At 43.8% G+C, this 21,135-nt stretch overlaps 1 protein-coding gene across 7 annotated transcripts in view; it reads left to right on the forward strand.

Annotated features, from left to right (window-relative positions):
* Positions 1-21,135, forward strand: part of pard3aa (par-3 family cell polarity regulator alpha, a) — a 946,605-nt gene that overhangs the window by 562,365 nt on the left and 363,105 nt on the right. For all 7 annotated transcript variants that reach the window (XM_078425377.1, XM_078425422.1, XM_078425385.1 and 4 more), the window contains 2 exons: positions 7,344-7,532; positions 10,670-10,840. In XM_078425377.1, coding sequence (XP_078281503.1) covers positions 7,344-7,532; positions 10,670-10,840 — 360 coding nt within the window. The remainder of the gene's footprint in view (positions 1-7,343; positions 7,533-10,669; positions 10,841-21,135) is intronic.

Below are 21,135 nucleotides of genomic sequence, written 5' to 3' on the forward strand. Positions count from 1 at the left end.
ACAGGCCCACATCTCCATCGCACATCAGGACAGACTGAAGGCTCTCCACTTCTTCCCTGAACTGAAGTCCAACCAGTTTCTCCCCGTGAACCCACTCGTTTGCTTGGCTGAACTCGTTCCCACATTGAAAAACTTATTTTGCACTTCGTTCACTCTCTTCAGCCATTTGTCTGGGTCTTTGAAGGAAATATGTGAAACAGTTTTTTTCCAGTCCAACTTGAGTCCCCTCCTTTGACTGTCTTTCTTGTACAAAATCTTATGTTCTGCTTGAGTTCAGTTCAGTTTCAGCTTAGTTTATTGTCACATGTGAAGGTACAGTGAAAAGCTTTCATTGCGTGCTAACCAGTCAGCGGAAAGACAATACGTGATTACAATCGATCCATTTACAATTTATAGATACAGAGATAAGGAATAACGTTGAGTGCAAGGTAAAGCCAGCAAAGTCCGATCAAGGATCGTACAAGGGTCACCCAAGAGGTAGATAGTAGTTCAGCACTGTTCTCAGGTTGTGGTGGGATGATTCAGTTGCCTGGTAACAGCTGGGAAGAAACTGTCCCTGAATCTGGTGGTGTGCGTTTCACACTTCTGTACCTCTTGCCTGATGGGAGAGGGAGTGGCCAGGGTGCGACTCGTCGTCGATTATGCTGCTGGCCTTGCCGAGGCAGCGTGAGATATAAATGGAGTCAATAGCATGGAAGGTTGGCTTGTGTGATGGTCTGGGCTGCGTCCACAATTCGCTGCAATTTCTTGTAGTTTTGGATGGAGCTGCTCCCAAACCAAGCTGTGATGCATCCCGATAAAATGCATCTAATGAAAGCATTGGTGACGCATTCCTGCCCGAGTGCTGAACATTAAATTTGTGTTTCTTTTGTAGCTAATTTTCACCCTGCTCTGCTTGACACGGTCCTTTCCTTCCATTCTTGAACCTCTCCATCTTGACTCTCAAATAAACACCCATTACAATTCTGCAGACTCACACAAAAATCTTGGCGATAAGTCCTCCCATCCTGCTCCAATAAGTTCTCCCAGTTCATCCACCTCCCTTATATTTGCTCCGGTGATGAAGTTTGCACGCAGGGGTCTTTTGCAATATCGTCCTGAGCCCTTGACTACATCTCTATTCTTTATCCCAACTCTGCTCCCACAGCTCCCCATGAAAGATATTCTCTATAATAATAATAATAATAAGCATTTATTTTATATAGCGCCTTACCAGAAGCTCAAAGCGCTTTACAAAAACAATCATAACATAAAAACAAACAGACAAACTATCCTAACGGAGAAGCGGCGAATAAACAGCGCCAGCGTCCTCTCACGTCAGGGTCCGGCAGTATACAACACAAAGCACAGGACACACAGATACAATTTATAACACAAACAGCCATCACAATGATTGCTCCAGGCACACCCTCACTGTGATGGAAGGCAAAGAAAAGTCTTATCTATGTCCTCTCTATTCCCACCTCTACCTTTCAGTCTGAAGAAGGGTTCTGACCTGAAACGTCACCTATTCCTTTTCCTCCAGAGATGCTGCCTGACCCGTTGAGTTACTCCAGCATTTTGTGTCTATCTTCAGTATGAACCAGCATCTGCACTTCCTTCTTCACCATTTAGCTGCTTCAGGCTGCATGCAAATTTCAGCCTTTATGTCTTTCCATTCTTGGGATGAGGGCAGTGCTGCAAAACCAATGATTATTGCTCATTTGAAGTTGACCCGGAGGCATGAATTCATCCGTGGTGTGGGACTGAATTTGCACACAGGCACTTGCAAGGATATCAATATGTCGTATCCAAAGGGCATTAATGAACCGGCTGAGTTAGTAAACCAGATTTCACAGTCATTACCCAATTTATAGAATTTGGATTCATGATAAATTGAAATGGGATTTAAACTTTGTTGCTGGTTATCTCCCTACATCATGGATAAGTGGGGTCTTAGGGGAGAATCCACTGAAGCTGTTAATTTGTAAATTGTTACAAATCTGATAATTTTGAAATTCATGCTCGAGTTTTTGGTAAGTTTTGTATTGACTCCAATTTCCAGTCAGTTGAATGCAGTTTTATCCCGATGATTGCTCTCATCCCGTTTGAAATAGTCTGTTTGGTGGCACTGAAAAATAGTCATACAGCGTGGAAAATAGTTCCTTCGGCCCAACTTAGAAACAAAAAAATATATGTGCCGGAGTAGGCCATTCGGCCCTTCGAGCCAGCACCGCCATTCAATATGATCATGGCTGATCATCTAATATCAGTACGTCGTTCCTGCTTTTTCTCCATAACCCTTGTTTCCTTTAGCCCTAAGAGCTAAATCTAACTCTCTCTTGAAAACATCCAGTGAATTGGCCTCCACTGCCTTCTGTGGCAGGGAATTCCCCAGATTCACAACTCTCTGGGGTGAAGAAGTTTTTCCTCATCTCAATCCTAAATGGCTACCCCTGATTCTTAAACTGTGACCCCTGGTTCTGGACTCCCCCAACATCGGGAACTTTTTTCCTGCATCTAGCCTGTCCAATCCTTTAAGAATTTTATATGTTTCTCTAAGATCCCCTCTCATCCTTCTAAATTCCAGTGAGTACATGCCCAGTCGACCCATTCTTTTATTATTTGACAGTCCCGCCATCCCGGGAATTAACCTGGTGAACCTACGCTGCACTCCCTCAATAATGTCCTTCCTCGGGTTAGGAGAACAAAATTGCACACAATACTCCAGGTACAGTCTCACCAGGGCCCTGTGCAACTGCAGTAGGACCTCCTTGCTCCGAAACTCAAATCCTCTCGCAACGAAGGCCAACATGCCATTAGCTTTCTTCACTGCCTGCTGTATCTATAATAATAATAATAATACATTTTATTTATATAGCGCTTTTCATATACTCAAAGACGCTTTACAGAGATTTTGAGAACATAGGGAAATTAATAAATAGATAAATAAGTAAATAAATAAATGAACAGAGAAAGGAGACAGTAGGTGAGGTGACCTTCAGTGGTTGAAGGCAGTACTGAACAGGTGAGACTTCAGCGATGTTTTGAATGTGGTGAGTGTGGGGGAGTCTCTAACGGTTTGGGGTAGTGAGTTCCATAGGGTGGGAGCAGCGATGGAGGAAGCCCTGTCCCCCCAGGATCTGAGTTTAGTCCGGATGTGGGGGGATAGGAGATTGGCAGCGGCAAAGCGGAGGGTGCATGCTTACTTTCAGTGACTGATGTGCAAGGACACCCAGGTCTTGTTGCACCTCCCCTTCTCCTAATCTGATATCATTCAGATAAGCTGACATGTCTGAAGAAACGTCTTGACCCATAACGTCGCCCAGTCCTCCTCTCTAGAGATGCTGCCTGTCGAGCTGAGTTACACCAGAATTTTGTGCCGACCTTTGATTTAAACCAGCAGCTGCAGTTCTTTCCTACATCATTCAGATAATGATCTGCCTTCCTGTTCTTGCCACCAAAGTGGATAACCTCACACTTATCCACATTATACTGCATCTGCCATGCATCTGCCCACTCACCCAACCTATCCAAGTCACCCTGCAGCTTCTTAGCATTCTCCTCACAGCTGACACTGCCACCCAGCTTTGTGTCATCCGCAAACTTGGAGATGTCACATTTAATTCCCTCGTCTAAATCGTTAATATATATTGTAAATAACTGGGGTCTCAGCACAGAGCCTTGCGGCACCCCACGAGCCTGCCATTATAAAAAGGACCCGTTAATTCCTACTCGAACTTGCCCACACCGATCATCATGTCCCATCTGCACTAGTCCCACCTGCTTACTTTTGGCCCATATCCCTCTAAAGCTATCCTCTCCATGTACCTGTCTAAATGTTTCTTCAGCATTGCGATAGTACCTGCCTCTACTACCTCCTCTAGCAGCTCGTTCCATACATCCACTACCCTTTCTGTGAAAAAGCTACCCCTCAAGGTCCTATTAACTCTATCCCCCCCTTATCTTAAACATATGTCCTCTTTTCCTTGATTCCCCTGCTCTAAGCAAGAGGCTTTGTGCATCTACCCCATTGTTTACACCTCATGATCTATCAGATCATCTCTCATCCTCCTACGCTCCAAGCAATGCCATCCCAGTATGCCCAACCTCTCCCTATAGCAGAGGCCCTCAAGTCCTGGCAACATCTTCATAAATCCTATCTGCACTCTTTTCAGCTTAACAACATCTTTCCTATAGCAGCGTGACCAAAATTGAACACAATACTCCAACTGTGTCCTCACCGACACCTTGACAGCTGTGACATAACATCCCAACTTCTGTACTCAATACCGTGACTGATGAAGGCAGGTGTGTCGAAGGCCGCCTCGACCACCCTATCTACCTGTGATGCCACTTTCAAAGAAGTACAGTGCCCTCCATAATGTTTGGGACAAAGACCCATCATTTATTTATTTGCCTCTGTACTCCACAATTTGAGATTTGTAATAGAAAAAAAATCGCATGTGGTTAAAGTGCACATTGTCAGATTTTACTCAAGGCCATTTTTATACATTTTGGTTTCACTATGTGGAAATTACAGCAGTGTTTATACATAGTCCCCCCATTTCAGGGCACCATAATGTTTGGGACACAGCAATGTCATGTAAATGAAAGTAGTCATGTTTAGTATTTTGTTGCATATCCTTTAGTGTTAATGTGTGGGGATCGCTGGTCGGCGCGGACCCGGTGGGCCGAAGGCCCTGTTTCCACGCTGTATCTCTAAGCTACCCTTTTGGGAATTGTTCCCCAAATGCACGCACAGCAGAAATGTTGCAATGGAACCTTATGTGTATATCGCGGCATTCCTTCATTGACATAGCCTGAGTTGCAAAGTGGTTTCCGAGTCATTGTTGCCCGCGCCTTGCTCCAAATCCTTCGGGAAAAATCTGCCGTGGAGATTTTGGTTGTCATTGGTAAGTCTGGTCACAATGGTTGTCATTGGTAAGTCTGAGGCCATCTTTCTTGATCAACATGCTAAATACATCCCTTCCTTCCGATTCCTTTTGGTTGAGAAAGGACAGCAACATCTCCACTTCCTCAGACGGCTGAGGAAATTGGGCATGTCAAGGTCAGGGCAGACTTTTGTGGCAGGAACCTCTGTGTTCAGGGATCAGTTTGTGAAAACCCCATTGCCTTTCTTGTTGTTGTCACCTCTCTGACTGAGCCCCAATTACGTCAAATGAATTATCACGGAGAAAGCATTATGTAAATTGTCTTTTAAGCAGAATACGAGTTGCTAATTGAAGCTTGAAGGCTGCAGATGATTACAGAAGGAGCTGAAATATCACAATAAATAATTTCAGTGTTTAATTTAAGATCACTTTTTAAAATAGTCTTGCAGGGAAGTTAGGGTGTAAATATATAAATATATTTCCCGAGCCAAAAAGTTTACAGATCAATAATTATAACTTGGCACATCATTTAGAAACTCACAAGGACTTAAGTAATCAAGCCTAGAAGTGTGTAGGAAGGAACCGCAAATGCTGGTACACACCGAAGAAAGACACAAAATGCTGGAGTAATTCAGCGGGACAGGCAGCATTTTTGGATAGAAGGAATGGGTGACGTTTCGGGTCGAGACCCTTCTTCAGACTCTGTAACTCAACCCGAAACGTTACCCAGTCCTTCTATTCAGAGATACTGCCTGTCAGTTACTCCAGAATTTTATGTCTCCATCTTGATCCGCTTTTCACAGCAGGATTAACTGTTAATAGCTCATCTCGCGTTCATTTGAATGACCCTGGTTTGATTGCAGAGGAGAAGGCCGCAATCAGTTCAGCCTCTGAATAAATACATGTTGGATCAATGACTACAGCATTAAGATTGATCCACTGTATGATCAATGAAGCAAAAGTCCAAAGTTGATGTTAGTTGCACAATGTGGTGAATGTCAACAGTTTTGCAACCATTCTTTGTAAAAAAAAAAAAGATTGAGCTGATATTATGCTGGGAGTTCAGGTGTTTAATGGAATGTAATAGATTTGCTTGCTTTCATATTTGGTAAAATTCATAAAATGTATTCAAGGAAAAAAACAAACGATTTGCAGAAATCTCAAAATGTGTCGCTTGTAAACAGAAAATAGGTGCAGGACAAGGCCATTCGGCCCTTCAAGCCAGCACCGCTGGACATTCAATATGATCAGGGCTGATCATCCACAATCAGTACCCCCCGTTCCTGCTTTCTCTCCATATCCCTACATTTCTCCTCATAATCCCTTGATTCTGTTAGCCCTAAGGGCTATGTCTAATTCTCTCTCTTGAATAGTACGGTGAACAGTGTAGTTGTTCTTCCCTCGTGGCGGTAGCTAGTCATCGTATCATGAAAGCAGTGGGACTGCTGAATTTGATAAACTATTCCTTCGTGCTTGCATCAGAAGTGCTCCCGTTCCTCAGGATTTGCAAGCCTTCATTTTAAGCTTCAATGGGCCATGAACTAATACGATGGTGTGCTGCTTCATTTTGAATAGCTCTCGACACAGTCGTTGTCCGCTGATAAAATGCATTACCATAACAGTTGTTAATCTGCAGCGTTTATGCCCACTTGCGAGTGTTTATCTGATAGTATATATTCTATCTCTTGTGGCTTTTGCAAAACAGTAGTCTTCAAATGAGGTGTGATTATAGGGCAATGAATAAGTACACCAGGAGATGCAAATAGAATTTGGGCACCTTATTTTTACGCTCCCAACATCATTTCTTCAGTCGCATCAACAATCGCATAAAGCAAACGTGTCATAATTAAAGCCTTCCATCACCAGTGGTGCTGGCTGCATTGGCAGTTCGGCACAGCAATGGAAATTTCAAAACCCATTGAGATTCTCAAGCAAGTGTAAAGACCTTTCAGCAGAAGGCATTCATTTTTCTTTTATCTTAACCATAATATCGAAGGGAATAGTTGATGTGAAGTTGTTCTTTAGTCTGGCTTAGATCTTCCTCTCTTGTTATTTCTGCATTCCAACATTTAGTTGTTTGATGGCAATATTGCCCTCAATCCATTCTCTCTTTTGCAAATACATTTGTGCATACCATAAAAGCACATTATCATTATTTCTGTCATAAAGTCTATAGCACAGTCATTTATATAATTAAAACGGGCTATTTTGCAGTGTAGTTAATAAAATAAAGTACGTGCACTCCATGTTTTGAATAATTGTGTCTCTTAATGTTAGAAGTCAATTAGTTACAATAGAATATGGAACCTGGTCTATGCAAGAATGCTCTTTTTAAGTGTTTTTTTTAATGATGGCGCAATGATGAAATAAAATTATCTTGATTCAAAATGGATACAGTGATTAACAACAATATTTTCATTGATATTACTCAATTCTCAGGCGGCAATGTTATTTGAATTCTGTTTTTAGAAAGCAGAGGATGATGACTTAGTTCTCACACCTGATGGTACCAGGGAGTTCCTGACTTTTGAAATTCCCCTCAATGACACCGGATCTGCCGGCCTTGGGGTCAGCGTCAAAGGAAATAGATCCAAGGAGAACCACGCGGATCTGGGCATATTTGTGAAGTCCATCATCAATGGAGGGGCAGCATCTAAGGTGGGTAAATTTTACATCTCGTCTCTCAGCATGTGTTTATAATTCAGGCATGAGGGGAACATATGAACTCAGGGGGAAAAAAAAAGCAGGAGTACCTATGGAGTCTTTTGGCATTCCAGTCCTTAAGATTCACTTTTGTGCAAAATCTTTTGCTGGCTAAGAAAAGGGCTCCAATTTAAGGAGCTGTTGGCTTTATCTGGATTGTAATTATTTGATTTGGGAGATATTTAATGGTTTACTGAGGAGGGATGATTTACTGGCAGTTCGGTGGCGCAGCGGTAGAGTTGTTGCCTTACAGTGCTTGCAGCACCGGAGACCCGGGTTCGATCCCGACTACGGGTGCTGCCTGTACAGAGTTTGTTCATTCTCCCCGTGACCACGTTGGTTTTCTCCGAGATCTTTGGTTTCCACCCACACTCCAAAGCCGTACAGGTTTGTAGGTTAATTAGCTTGGGTTTATATACTTGGTATAATAGTAAATTGTCCCCAGTGTGTGTAGCCTTGTGTTAATGTGCAGGGATCGCTGGTCGTTGAGGACTCGGCTGTTTCCGCACTGTATCTGTAAACTAAACTAAACTTGTTGGATGTTAGGAACTCTTTGTGAGGGAATTGTATTATTCTCTTTGGTATCTGCAATGTGTTTCTAAATGTTTTTAACAGTTCATTGAATCTTTTCACCTTCTTGTAAGATTTTTGAATGTTGATTTTTACTTCATATCTCAAGGAATATGGAACTAGTGTGGAAGGTGACATTGAAGTGGAATTCAGTCATGAGAGACTGAAAGGCGTACTCCTGCTTTGATTTTGTATGTCCTTGTGTTCCTATTCGATTTGGATCAGAAAGTTTATGTGAACTGGTTCCGATCTGCCGACAATACAAATCTTTGAGGCCTAGTTAAAGACAAAGAAATTACTTAGAAACTCCAATGGGTCAAATTAGTTGGGTTGGACAAGGGATTTTTATGAATAAAAGAACATGTTATAGAATGATGCCAAAATGGCTTATTTGAACATTTTTAAACTGGCTCACACAAGAATGATGCTCTACTCATATGTTCTTATTGCTGAAGGAACCAAATGGTTCTGTATTAATGGGGAAGTTATTTTAGTTTTGTTACCATTCTTCACAAACTGAGAAGAATAATCCCACATAGATCAGGTAGATGCATGGAGTCTCTTGCCCAGAGTAGGGGAATCAAGGGCTAGAGGACTGGTTTGAGGTGAAAGGGAAAATATTTAATAGGAATCTGAGGGGTAACATTTTCACACAAAGGGTGGTGGGTGTATGGAACAAGCTGCCAGAGGAGGTAGTTGAGGCTGGGACTATTCCAATGTTTAAGAAACAGTTAGACAGGTACATGGATAGTGTAGGAAGGAACTGCAGATGCTGATTTAAACCGAAGACAGACACAAGATGCTGGAGTAACTCTACATGGAAAGGACAGGTTTGGAGGGATATGGACCAAACGCAGGCAGTTAGGACTAGCGTAGTTGGGACATGTTGGCCGGTGTGGGCAGGTTGGGCCGAAGGGCCCGTTTCCACGCTGTATCACTCTATGACTCTTATGAGAATCTGTTAGAAAGTCAAGTCTTTACAACCTGCACTGCACATTTTCAAGGTGAATCTGATCACTGCTCCTGAACGAGACGTTTACCAGTTGAGGAAAGAAAAGATTGTTTAAAGGGATGGCCAGATGAAATCTACTCGAGAGGATCCAAGTACTTGGAGACTTTCATGCTGGAGCAAACAATTTGGGAAAAGATGTGCTGGAAACCTTTTCCAGTCAGAGAGTTGTAAATCTATGGAATTCTCTGCCTCAGAAGGCAGTGGGGGCCAATTCTCTGGATGCTTTCAAGAGAGAGCTAGATAAAGCTCTTAAAGATAGCGGAGTCAAGGGATATGGGGAGAAGGCAGGAACGGGATACTGATTGTGAATGATCAGCCATGATCACATTGAATGGCGGTGCTGGCTCGAAGGGCCGAATGGCCTACTCCTGCACCTATTTATTCACAAAATGCTGGAGTAACTCAGCAGGTCAGGCAGCATCTCAGGAGAGAAGGAATGGGCGACGTTTCGGGTCGAGACCCTTCTTCAGACTGATGTCAGGGGGGGCGGGACAAAGGAAGGATATAGGTGGAGACAGGAAAACAGTGGGAGATGTGGGAAGGGGGAGGGGAAGAGAGGGATAGAGGAACTATCTAAAGTTGGAGAAGTCAACTTTCATACCACTGGGCTGCAAGTTGCCCAGGCGAAATATGAGGTTGTGTTCCTCCAATTTCTGGTGGGACTCACTATGGCACTGAAGGAGGCCCATGACAGAAAGGTCAGACTGGGAATGGGAGGGGGAGTTGAAGTGCTCAGCCACCAGGAGAGCAGATTGGTTAATGCGGACTGAGCGCAGGTGTTGAGTGAAGCGATCGCCGAGCCTGCGTTTGGTTTGGCCGATGTAAATAAGTTGACACCTGGAGCCACTCCACCTATTGTCTATTGTCTATTGAGGTGACCAGTTAGGATGGGGTGGATAGAAGGAAGCCAGTTCCATGAATGAACAGTTTATGAACTCAGGTTCAAAGATTAAAATGAAAAATTGTCTACAGAAGATACAAGGGATTTTTTTCCCCCCACACACATCGACAGTTTATGATCTTGAATTCATGACTTGTGAGTAAGTTTTTTTAGATTTAGAGATACAGCGCGGAAACAGGCCCTTCGGCCCACCGGGTCCGCGCCGCCCAGCGATCCCCGCACATTAACACTATCCTAAACACACTAGGGACAATTTTTACATTTACCCAGTCAATTAACCTACACACCTGTACGTCTTTGGAGTGTGGGAGGAAACGGAAGATCTCGGAGAAAACCCACGCAGGTCACGGGGAGAACGTACAAACTTCATACAGACAGCGCCCGTAGTCAGGATCGAACCCGGGTCTCCGGCGCTGCACTCGCTGTAAGGCAGCAACTCTACCGCTGCGCCACCGTGCCGCCCAGGTGGAAAATAATTCAATCAATGCCTTCTGGCAAGGAGTTGTGAATGAATAATTTGCAGAACCGCTGCCGCCACCTTCCCCTCTTGTCAACTGTAACAACCCGATGATTCTATGAAACTGAGTCAAACCTTTTTCTTCCATTTAGGACGGGAGGCTGAACGTGAATGACCAACTTATTGCGGTCAACAGCGAATCGCTGTTGGGAAAGACTAACCAAGATGCCATGGAAACACTCCGGAGATCCATGTCAACAGAGGGAAATCTAAGGGGGATGATACATTTGATTGTTGCCAGGAGGATAGCAAAACACAATGAGGTAATGATCAGTGGTGAATTTAATAATTACGGAGGTCATCAGTGATGAACCGCCATTTAATTTCTTTCTTTAATTTTTTTATTGCACTTAATTCCATTAATTAATTTTTTTTGTACGTTTACACATTCTAAAATATTAATGGGCAGTTTGTGCATTAAAGATGCCGCTGCTGTATGCTAGACAATAGGGAAAGAGTGCAGCAAATGAGCTTTGGTAGACAAACATGGCGTTCACTCTACTCTGCAGCGTGAATAAGATATGATTTGAAAGGCAAAACCTGTTCCATCATTACTGCAGTTGCTAATATGCATTCAAATATAGGTCAGACACAAAAAAAAACACAGTTGGACGAGTTACTCTTACTGCCACTTGTGGAAGTTAGCTGAGAAAAAAAAACAATGAATAGGGGTGGATAGGCACAAAAGGCTGGAGTAACTCAGCGGGTCAGGCAGCATCTCTGGAGAGAAGGAATGGGTGACGATTCGGGTCGAGACCCTTCTTCAGACTGAAGCATTCAAGAGAGAGCTAGATAGAGCTCTTAAGGATAGCGGAGTCAGGGTGTATGGAGAGAAGGCAGGAACGGGGTACTGATTGAGAATGATAAGCCATGATCACGTTGAATGGTGGTGCTGGCTCGAAGGGCTCGAAGGGCCTACTCCTGCACCTATTGTCTATTGACCTGAAACGTCACCCATTCCTTCTCTCCAGAGATGCTGCGTGTCCCGCTGAGTTACCGAAGCCTGGCGTTCTATGCTGCTCTGCATCAGGGCATTTTTTTATTTCTGGAGTGCTCTCACCTCAGGGGGTACGAGACACGTTTATTTTTGCCACAGATTCCATCCTTTGCAGTCTCTTGTGCCTACATGTTGGGATGATGTGCTTGTTTTTAGTGGCGTGAGGCAGCATCGAGAGATGCCGGGAATAATCTGACACGTGCAGGATTTTTATTAATTGGGCATGTGGGCGGAGGAATGGTTGATGGAGTTTAATGCATATAAGTGCGAGGTGATGCATTTTGGGAAGTCAAACCAGGGCAGGACCCTCACAATGTATGGCAGGGGCCTGGGGAGTGTTGTCTAGCAGAGGGATTTTGGAGTGCATGAACATAGTTCCCTGTAAAAGGCATCACAGGCAGATGGGCTGGTCAACATGGCTTTTGGCACATTGGTCTTCACCAGTCAGAGTATTGAGTGTAGAAGTTGAGATGTTATGTTACAGTTGTGCAAAACATTGGTGAGACGCATTTGGAGTGTTCTGTTCAGTTGCCACCTTGCTTTTGGAAGGATGTTTAGCTGGAAAGAGTGCAGAGAAGATTTACAAGTGTGATGCCAGGACTCGAGGGCCTGAGCTATAGTGAGAGGTTGGGCAGGGTAGGACTTTATACCTTAGAGCATAGGAGGATGAGGGATGATCTTACAGAGGTGTATAAAATCATGAGAGGAATAGATTGGGTAGATGCTCATAGTCTCCTGCCCAGTGTAGGTGAATCGAGGACCAATCTGAGGGGGAACTTTTTCACACAAAGGGTGATGGGTGTATGGAACAAGTTGTCAGAGGAGGTAGTGGAGGCAGGGACTATCCCAATGTTTAAGAAACAGCTCGACAGGTACAGGGATAGGACAGGTTTGGAGGGATATGGACCAAACTAGTGTAGTTGGGACATGTTGGCCGGTGTAGGCAAGTTGGGCCGAGGGGGGCCTGTTTCCACACTGTATCACTCTATGACTCTATGACAAAAATCAGGGGAATAATATTTGCACTCGGAAATACCACAATGAGGTGGGAGAAGACCACACTCCTTTATTTTGTTTCCCATTACAATAAACAGCAAAATGTTACATGGACAGGTTGGGCAGGGTGGGACTTTATACCTTGGAGCACAGGAGGCTGAGTGATGATTTTATCGAGGTGTATAATATGAGGGGATTAAATAGAGTGAATGCACAGTCTTTTATGCAAAGAAGGGATATCAAGGACCAGATGATGTAGGTTTCCGGTGTGGGGGGAAAGATTCAATGGCAACGTGAGGGGCATCTTTCCACACAGAGGGTGTTGGATATATGGAACGAGCTGCCACAGGAGGAAGTTGCAGCAGGTACCACAACAACATTTAAAAGACATTTGGACAGGTACATGGATAGGATAGGTTTAGTGGGATACCAGACCAAGTGGACCCGTTGGGCCCATTCCTCGTAGAGGGGGGACAGGGACAGGGAGAGGGTGCCACGGACCTCGGCCCTGTGGCGCCAGTGCTGCAGCCAGAGCGAGCCGTGGATCCAAAGCCTCTCCTCTATTGGTGTAGGACCTTCACCCCCTTCACTCAATCCCCCTTATCCTTCCCTGCTCCCCCCCACTCACCCATCCCCCCTACCCCACCCCCACTCCCCTCCCCCACTCCCCTTCCCTCCTCCCCCTCCCTCCTCCCCATCCCCCTCAATCCTCCCCTCCCTCCTCCCCACCCCCCTCAATCTTCCCCTCCCTCCTCCCTCCTCCCCCTCCTTCCCTCCACCCCCCCTTCCCCTCCCCCCCACTCCATCCCCCTCAACCCCCTTATCCTTCCCCCTCCCTCCCTCGCCCCTCCCTCCCTAGGAGAGAGATTTAAACTTTAAAATGCGAATAACTTTAAAAATATAACATCGATTTCAATGAAACTTCCATTAGCACCAAAGGGACGACGGTGAGTGAGGTGGGCCTAAAATTGTCACACTATCGTGTACCGTTATGGCTGCAGTCCAGGAACAAACACACAAACAAACAAGAGGTTTAGTATATAGATAGATGGACCAAACATGGACAGGTGGGACTAGCATAGATGGGGCATCTTGGTCAGCTTGGGCAAGTTGGGCCGAAGGGCCTGTTTCCGTGCTGTATGACAATATATAGTGTTTTATGTGCGTTCATCTTGGAAAGCTTGAATTTCCTACATATAATCATGCACAAACCGAGCATTGGTTCTTCTAACCTTGTATTATTGGGGCAGATCTTAAAGCATGGGTTCCCCACGAGAAACAGTGTTTTGTTCAACTGTAACACTGACACTTCTGATTTAACCTTCTCCTTCTCAAATTGCAGATTAAAACATCACATTATGGCCACTGCCTCCTAGCGGGTGCTTTACCTTGAGTTCCCTTATTAAATCTGGTTCGTTAGACAACACTAAATCCAGAATTGTTTTCTATCTGGTAGGCTCTAGTACAAGCAGCTCTAAGAATCTATCCCAGAGGCACTCTACAAACTCCGTTTCTTAGGGTCCAGAACCAACCTGATTTTCCCAGTCTATCTACATATTGAAATCTCCCAAGGTGGCATTACCTTTGTTACATGCCACTTTTAACTCCTGCTGCAACTTGCACCCTATATCCAGGCTACTGTTTGGGGGCCTGTAGATAACTCCCATTAGTGTCTTCTTACCTTTACAATTCCTCAATTCTATCCACAGAGACTCTACATCGTCAGTCCCTACGTCACTCCTCACCAGGGACTGAATTCCATCCCTCACCAACAGAGCTACCCCACCTCCTCTGCCCACCTGCCTGTCCTTTCCATAGGACGTATAACCCTAAATATTCAGTTCCCAGTCCCAATCCTCAGGCAGCCATGTCTCTGTAATCCCCACAATGTCATATCTACCAATCTCTAACTGAGCCTTAACCTCATCCACTTCTTATACTTCGCGCATTCATATATAATACTTTTAATCCATTACTCACCTCACCTTTCACATCGATTCCGATATCACTTGGCCATACTCTCCTATCCCTTCGCAAGCTTTCCGTTAATTCTAGTGTCTTTCTTAACTTTTCCGATACTTTCTTTCCCTATTACTGCATCCTTGTATTTCCAATTTGTCTCTTGAAGAATCTTGTGTCGGAAGGAGCTGCAGATGCTGGTTTACACCGATAACTGTCTACCTTGAAGAATCTTTATCTTTTCATTCCATCCTGCTCCATCCCCGATAAGGGATCATTAGTTTAATGTGTACTCTAACCCCAATATGAGAGGAACTGGTCACCTTTCATGCAACGCAGACTCGTATATCCCCGGAACAGTAGTGCAATAGCAGTGCACCAGTGACATTATTTGTGCAAAGCAATACTGATTAATTTAAGTGTGAAGAAGAATCTCTAAGTTTATTATCTGAAAAACATTCACTAAAGGAACTGGGCGACTCCAGTCTGAAGAAGGGTCTCGACCAGAAACGTCGCTCATTCCTTTCCTTCAGAGATGCTGTCTGACCCGCTGAGTTACTCCAGCTTTTTGTGTCTATCTTCAGTTTAAACCAGCATCTGCAGTTCCTTCCTACACGCTACTGATTAATTTAATTTCTGTTCATCCAGAAATGTCTGTGTAACCTGTCCCTGAGCCAAAGTGCACAACATGCCAACAGGGTTGCCCAATGCTGGAGTAACTCAGCGAGGCAGGCAGCATCTCTGGAGAGAAGGAATGGGTGACGTTTCTGGTCGAGACCCTTATTCAGACTGGAGTTGCCCAGTTCCTTTAGTGAATGTTTTTCAGATAATAAACTTAGGATAGCAAAAACCTACAAGCCATTATTTTTTTTGGGGGGGGCTATTTTTGTTTTGTATTTTGTTCAAATGCAAAGGCATTATCATGCCGCATTTTGAATTTTGTCGCCTGTTGGTTTTTTTTTCCCCTCCTGGCATTTTGTACAAGCTTTATCCAGGACAAAACACCTTTGCCTCATTGTAGTGGGTTGCCACAATCAGTGATTACCAATGGAAAAGGAATTCTGAGCAGCTGCTGCATTTGGTTTCTCAACAGACATGTCGGATACAACAAAGTTAAAAGTGGCAGGAGGGAAGCTGGAATAAAAAGCTGCCAGATTAAAGGAAAAGGGTTGATTTTTGTTGTCTCTATGAAAGATTGTCTATGGAAGCTCCATTCATTGATTTTTCTGCCTGGAGTTTTTAATTGGCCTGGCTTTCATGTTATATTTTATCATGATTGATAAAATTACTCAGGAGGGGGGGGGGGCTCCACGTTTTTCATCTGCTCGCAATTATCAAGAACTGTGAACTTTTTTTTATATGTTTACTGAACTGCTAATTTTCAAACCGTGTTTAAGCCAGTGCGGTGTTTGTGTAACGAATGCTAATTAATCGTACTTTGCTCATCGTGCGCCATCATTGTTTCGGGAGAAGTTGGGCGGCAAACAATCGCGTCAAAGCCTGCAGTGTAAAAGATAAAGGAAGGAAAGGACAATTGTGGTCTGAGGACAGAAATTAATATGTTTTGACTTGATTTGTTCCTCAAAGAAATGTAATTTCCAGCTTCTAATGTAACAATTGATTAGAAAAAAGGCCAATTTAAATATGCTTTTAGTATCACCCTATTTATGCTGAAAACGATCCTGCCAATTCGTAATTAGACAATAGACAATAGACAATAGGTGCAGGAGGAGGCCATTCGGCCCTTCGAGCCAGCACCGCCATTCAATGTGATCATGGCTGATCATTCTCAATCAGTACCCCGTTCCTGCCTTCTCCCCATACCCCCTGACTCCGCCATCCTTAAGAGCTCTATCCAGTCTTCATTAGAGCTCTATTAGATCTTCACTGGCGATTATAATACCGGCGGAAAGACCATTCTTGAAAGATAGATTGAGTTCTGGTTTTATTCTGAATGGCATTATAGTCTGCATCAGATGGAAGAAAAGGCATGTTGTGAATCTGTTGAATCAAGGAGCTGCCCTATTTGTCTTTTTCAAATGTCGCTGTAATGTTATTTGCATCGACGTTGCATTTAAATTAATTATCAGAGATGGGTTTAAAGACATTTGTCTCCTCGTAATTCCAAATTAAACTCGTAAAGAAAGCTCTTTTTATGTTTTACATCTTAGAATGTTAATTACTTAACTGCAAGCACCGACGATATTCTTGCAGTCGTGTCGGCTCCACCCGACCACTGCCACAATTTAAATAAATAAAGTAGGAACGCACAAGATTTGTCTACTGTTTGTAAGTTCATTAAATCTCAATTTTTAAACATTTTGAACAATGCTTGATGTAAAGAATATTTTTGCAGGCATGTGACATCCCTAGACATCTGTCTCATATGCTTGGAACGTGGTATGATTTTTCATACCCCCTCGAGTGCTGATGGCATTCGGCCAACTTCCAAATGTCAGGAGGAATTAGTCCAGTGTGTTGACTTCAAAGTCTTTGTCATGAAGGCTTGTTTCAGTTTGCTCTTGGCCTTGCCTAGAAGCTGAAAGAGTAACTGCATTACATCACATACACTTAAGATATTTATTACAGACCGTGCGTTATTACTGTTTGGTAATACAATTTGTCCAACAATTTTTTTTTAACGAAAATATATTCATCATGTGCTGATAGAAAACAGCCCTTTTAACAACTTTAAGCCCTGCGCTCTTGATTTGGCCAACTTAAATATGAAAATATCAATATAATGGATACTGAACTGCTTTGTAACAAAAATGATATATTAATCTTTATTCTTCTGGGCACTATCATCTTTCACGTTTCTAAATGGTGCAGATGGTCTTATCTTGACACTTTACTGTGGAATAGCATAATTGGTGTTAACAAGAATTTGGAATGATGTATATGTGGTATTTGATTTGGCTGTCATTCAGGGAGTTCAAAAGCTGCGTTTCCCTGAAACCTCTGAGCTTTTCAGTGACCTTTTATTCAACGTGGTCCTCACCCTGTTTTGATCATCTCAAATGTGAAGGCTTCACCCCTCCCCCCAACTCCTCCTCATCTTAGGTCATGCCCTTTCGAATTGTTCTAATAGTTTCATTATCTGAGATTGCTGCTTATTATAAATATCCAGAATAAGTTTCAGAGCAAAATTGTTTTCTTATGGTGGATAATGAATAGAATTTTGCTTTTGAATGTGCTTTAAACGATGTAGCAGCGTGCAGAGGTTCTAAGCCTTATTTAGCTATAAAAAGCTTTGAAATTATTTTCCCGGAAAGAATAACAATTTTGGAGCAAGTGGCTATGAAATCAGTGATTGAGGATGTAATCATTATGATGATCAGTGTTAATTTGCATGCATACTGTTTATTTCAGTTTTATTCTTTTTCCCTTAACATCCCTTGATGTTCGGTTGAAGGTCTCTAGATGACTTACGCCGTCCTTATTTCAGTGAAAGTGGGTGTATCTCAGGTGTAAGCTCGAACCAGGATTGTGATGGGTTGTGTCAGGTCAACCTATGACGAGCGTTTGCCGGCACTGGGCTTGTATTCGCTGGAGTTTAGAAAGAAAGAGGGGGGACCTCATTAAAACATAGTGAAAGGCTTAGAAACATAGAAACGTAGAAAATAGGTGCAGGAGTAGGCCATTCAGCCCTTTGAGCCAGCACCGCCATTCAATATGATCTTCGCTGAACATCCAAAATCAATACCTCGTTCCTACTTTCTCCCCATATCCCTTGATTCTGTTAGCCCTAAGAGCTATATCTAACTCTCTCTTGAAAAAAATCCAGTGACTTGGCCTCCACTGGCAGAGAATTCCATAGATTCACAATTCTTTGGTAAAAATGTTTTTCCTCATCTCAGTCCTAAATGGCTAACCCCTTATTCTTAAACTGTGACCCCTGGTTCAGGACTCCCCCAATATCGGGAACATTTTGTTTTGGGGAGGAGAAGGTGCTGCACCAATGCAGGAGAGGTTTGGGCCCAACAGGTCCACTTGGTCTAGTAGAATTTGAAAGTGAGCTTTAGATGTCATTATATGGGGACACAATGATCGGTCAGGAGGAACTATTCAAAGTGAGGGTTTTTGCACAAGCTGTAAATTTCCCCGGTGTGGGACGAATAAAGGAATATATTAAACCTGCGGCAGTAGAAAAAATCGAAAGGGTGCAGTCTGGTAACGTTTTGGAAAAGTGAGGATGAAAATTTATATTTCAGATAAACCCAAGGTTGAGTCTGAGGTGCAAGTTTGCAAATTTGGTAATGGAGACAATTTAAAGTTAAGTGGGAAGAGGGTCCCGACCCAAAATGTTACCCATTCCTTCTCTCCAGTGATGCTGCCTGTCCCGCTGCATTACTCCAGCATTTTGTGTATGTCTTCAATTCAGAGTGAAGTTGTGTACATCATAAGATTGCAATGGAAAATGGCAATGGCTTCAGTCTTCCAAATATTTTCCCATTGTTCCATGAATCACCCTTCCCCAGGGAGATATGGACGGGTGAGGTGTGAAAGCACAGATCAAAGGAGACAATGCTCAAGGAGAATGTAGAATAGTTCATTGTTAGCTGAAGGGAAGGTGACAATGTATACAATCAGTAACATTTAATCAGGAGGACAATAAAACTAGTCAGAAAACTAGGATGTGGAGGGACAGGGCGAGAGGGAAAACACAGGTTACTTGAGGTTAGGGTGGCATGGTGGCGCAGCGGTAGAGTTGCTGCCTTACAGCGAATGCAGCGCTGGAGACTCAGGTTCGATCCTGACTACGGGTGCTGTACTGTAAGGAGTTTGTACGTTCTCCCCGTGACCTGCGTGGGTTTTCTCCGAGATCTTCGGTTTCCTCCCACACTCCAAAGACGTACAGTTATGTAGGTTAATTGACTGGGTAAATGTTAAAAAATTGTCCCTAGTGTGTGTAGGATAGTGTTAATGTGCGGGGATCGCTGGGCGGTGCGGACTTGGTGGGCCGAAAAGGCCTGTTTCCGCGCTGTATATGAAATATGAAATATGAAAAAATATAAGTCAATATTCACACTGCTAGCTTGTAAGCTGCCCAAGTGAATGGGAGGGGTTGAAGTATTGAGCAACCGGGAGATCGCATAGTCCTAGGCGGACTGAGCGGATATGTTCCTCGGCCTCCTTCCTGAACACTTCCGCTCAGTCCACCAAGGCCTACATGATCTGGTATAAACCAGCATCTGCAGTTCCTTCCTACACATTGACTTGAGATGGCAGGGTGGATGATACATTGAATACCGTAGTGGAAATGGTTGAGAACTTCAAGTCCCTAGGTGTAAATATCACCAACAATTTGTCCAGGTCCAATCATATTGACACTGCCACCATGAAAACACACCAAACCCTCTACTCTCTGAGAAGACTAAGGAAATTTGGCATGTCTCCTACGATTCTTACCAATTTTGACAGATGTACCATAGAAGGTCGAATCAAACCAAGTCAAGTTTATTGTCACATGCACGAGTACTGTGAGGTAGAAGTAGAATAAAAAAACATGCTTGCAGCAACGTCACAGACACATAGACTGAGACAAGAAACAAAAACATACGTTTTATGCCTAACTTCGACAAGACAGTGCAAAGAAAAAGATTGCACCAATCAAGACATTAGTGTAAAACACAAGTGGAACGCAGGTCCATGGTTGTGCAAGAGATGGCCCATGGTGTTCCATTGCTGAGTTTGCACTAGGGTTGTGCGAGACAGTTCAAGAACCCAAGGGTGTTTTTGAAAGTTGCTGTTTCTGAACATGAAACTATGAGACACAAAAGGTAGAAGCTGAAAGAGGGCATGTCCTGGAAGGTGAGGTTCTTTGATAATAGAGCCAGTGCCTCATGTGGATGTCTTGGACGGAGCAGATCGGGCTGTGCCTGTGATTGTTCAGGCTGAGCCCTCCACCCTCTGCATCCTTTTGCACTCCTGTCGATATGTTGCCATAGCAGGCCATGGGGCAACCACCCAGGATATTTCCCATGGAGCACCTCTGGAAGTCTGTCACGGTGTTCAGTGAGATGCTGAATCTCCTTAAACCTCTACGAATGGGAAGGCACCGACATGCCTTCTTCATGGTTACATAGAATGTGTTGTGCCCAGGACCGGTCCATCCACCGCGGCACGGTGGCGCAGCGGTAGAGTTGCTGCCTTACAGCGAATGCAGCGCCGGAGACTCGGGTTCGATCCTGACTACGGGCGCCGTCTGTACGGAGTTTGTACGTTCTCCCCGTGACCTGCATGGGTTTTCTCCGAGATCTTCGGTTTCCTCCCACACTCCAAAGACGTACAGGTATGCAGGTTAATTGGCTGGACAAATGTAAAAATTGTCCCTAGTGGGTGTAGGATAGTGTTAGTGTGCGGGGATCGCTGGGCGGCGCGGACCCGGTGGGCCGAAGGGCCTGTTTCTGCGCTGTATCTCTAAAAGCTAAAAAAATCTTTTTAAAAAAAATCTAAAGATATTAATGCTCAATAATTTGAAGCTGTAAACTCTATCCAGCACTGAGCCACTTGACCTTTAGTCTCCTGGTGCTTTCTTTCTAAAGTTAACCATTAGTTCCTTGGTTTTGTTGACAATAGTTCAATGGATATCTTTTGGTCAGG

Source organism: Rhinoraja longicauda, chromosome 2, assembly GCF_053455715.1.
Source record: "Rhinoraja longicauda isolate Sanriku21f chromosome 2, sRhiLon1.1, whole genome shotgun sequence".
In the NCBI taxonomy this organism is placed as follows: domain Eukaryota; kingdom Metazoa; phylum Chordata; class Chondrichthyes; order Rajiformes; family Arhynchobatidae; genus Rhinoraja; species Rhinoraja longicauda.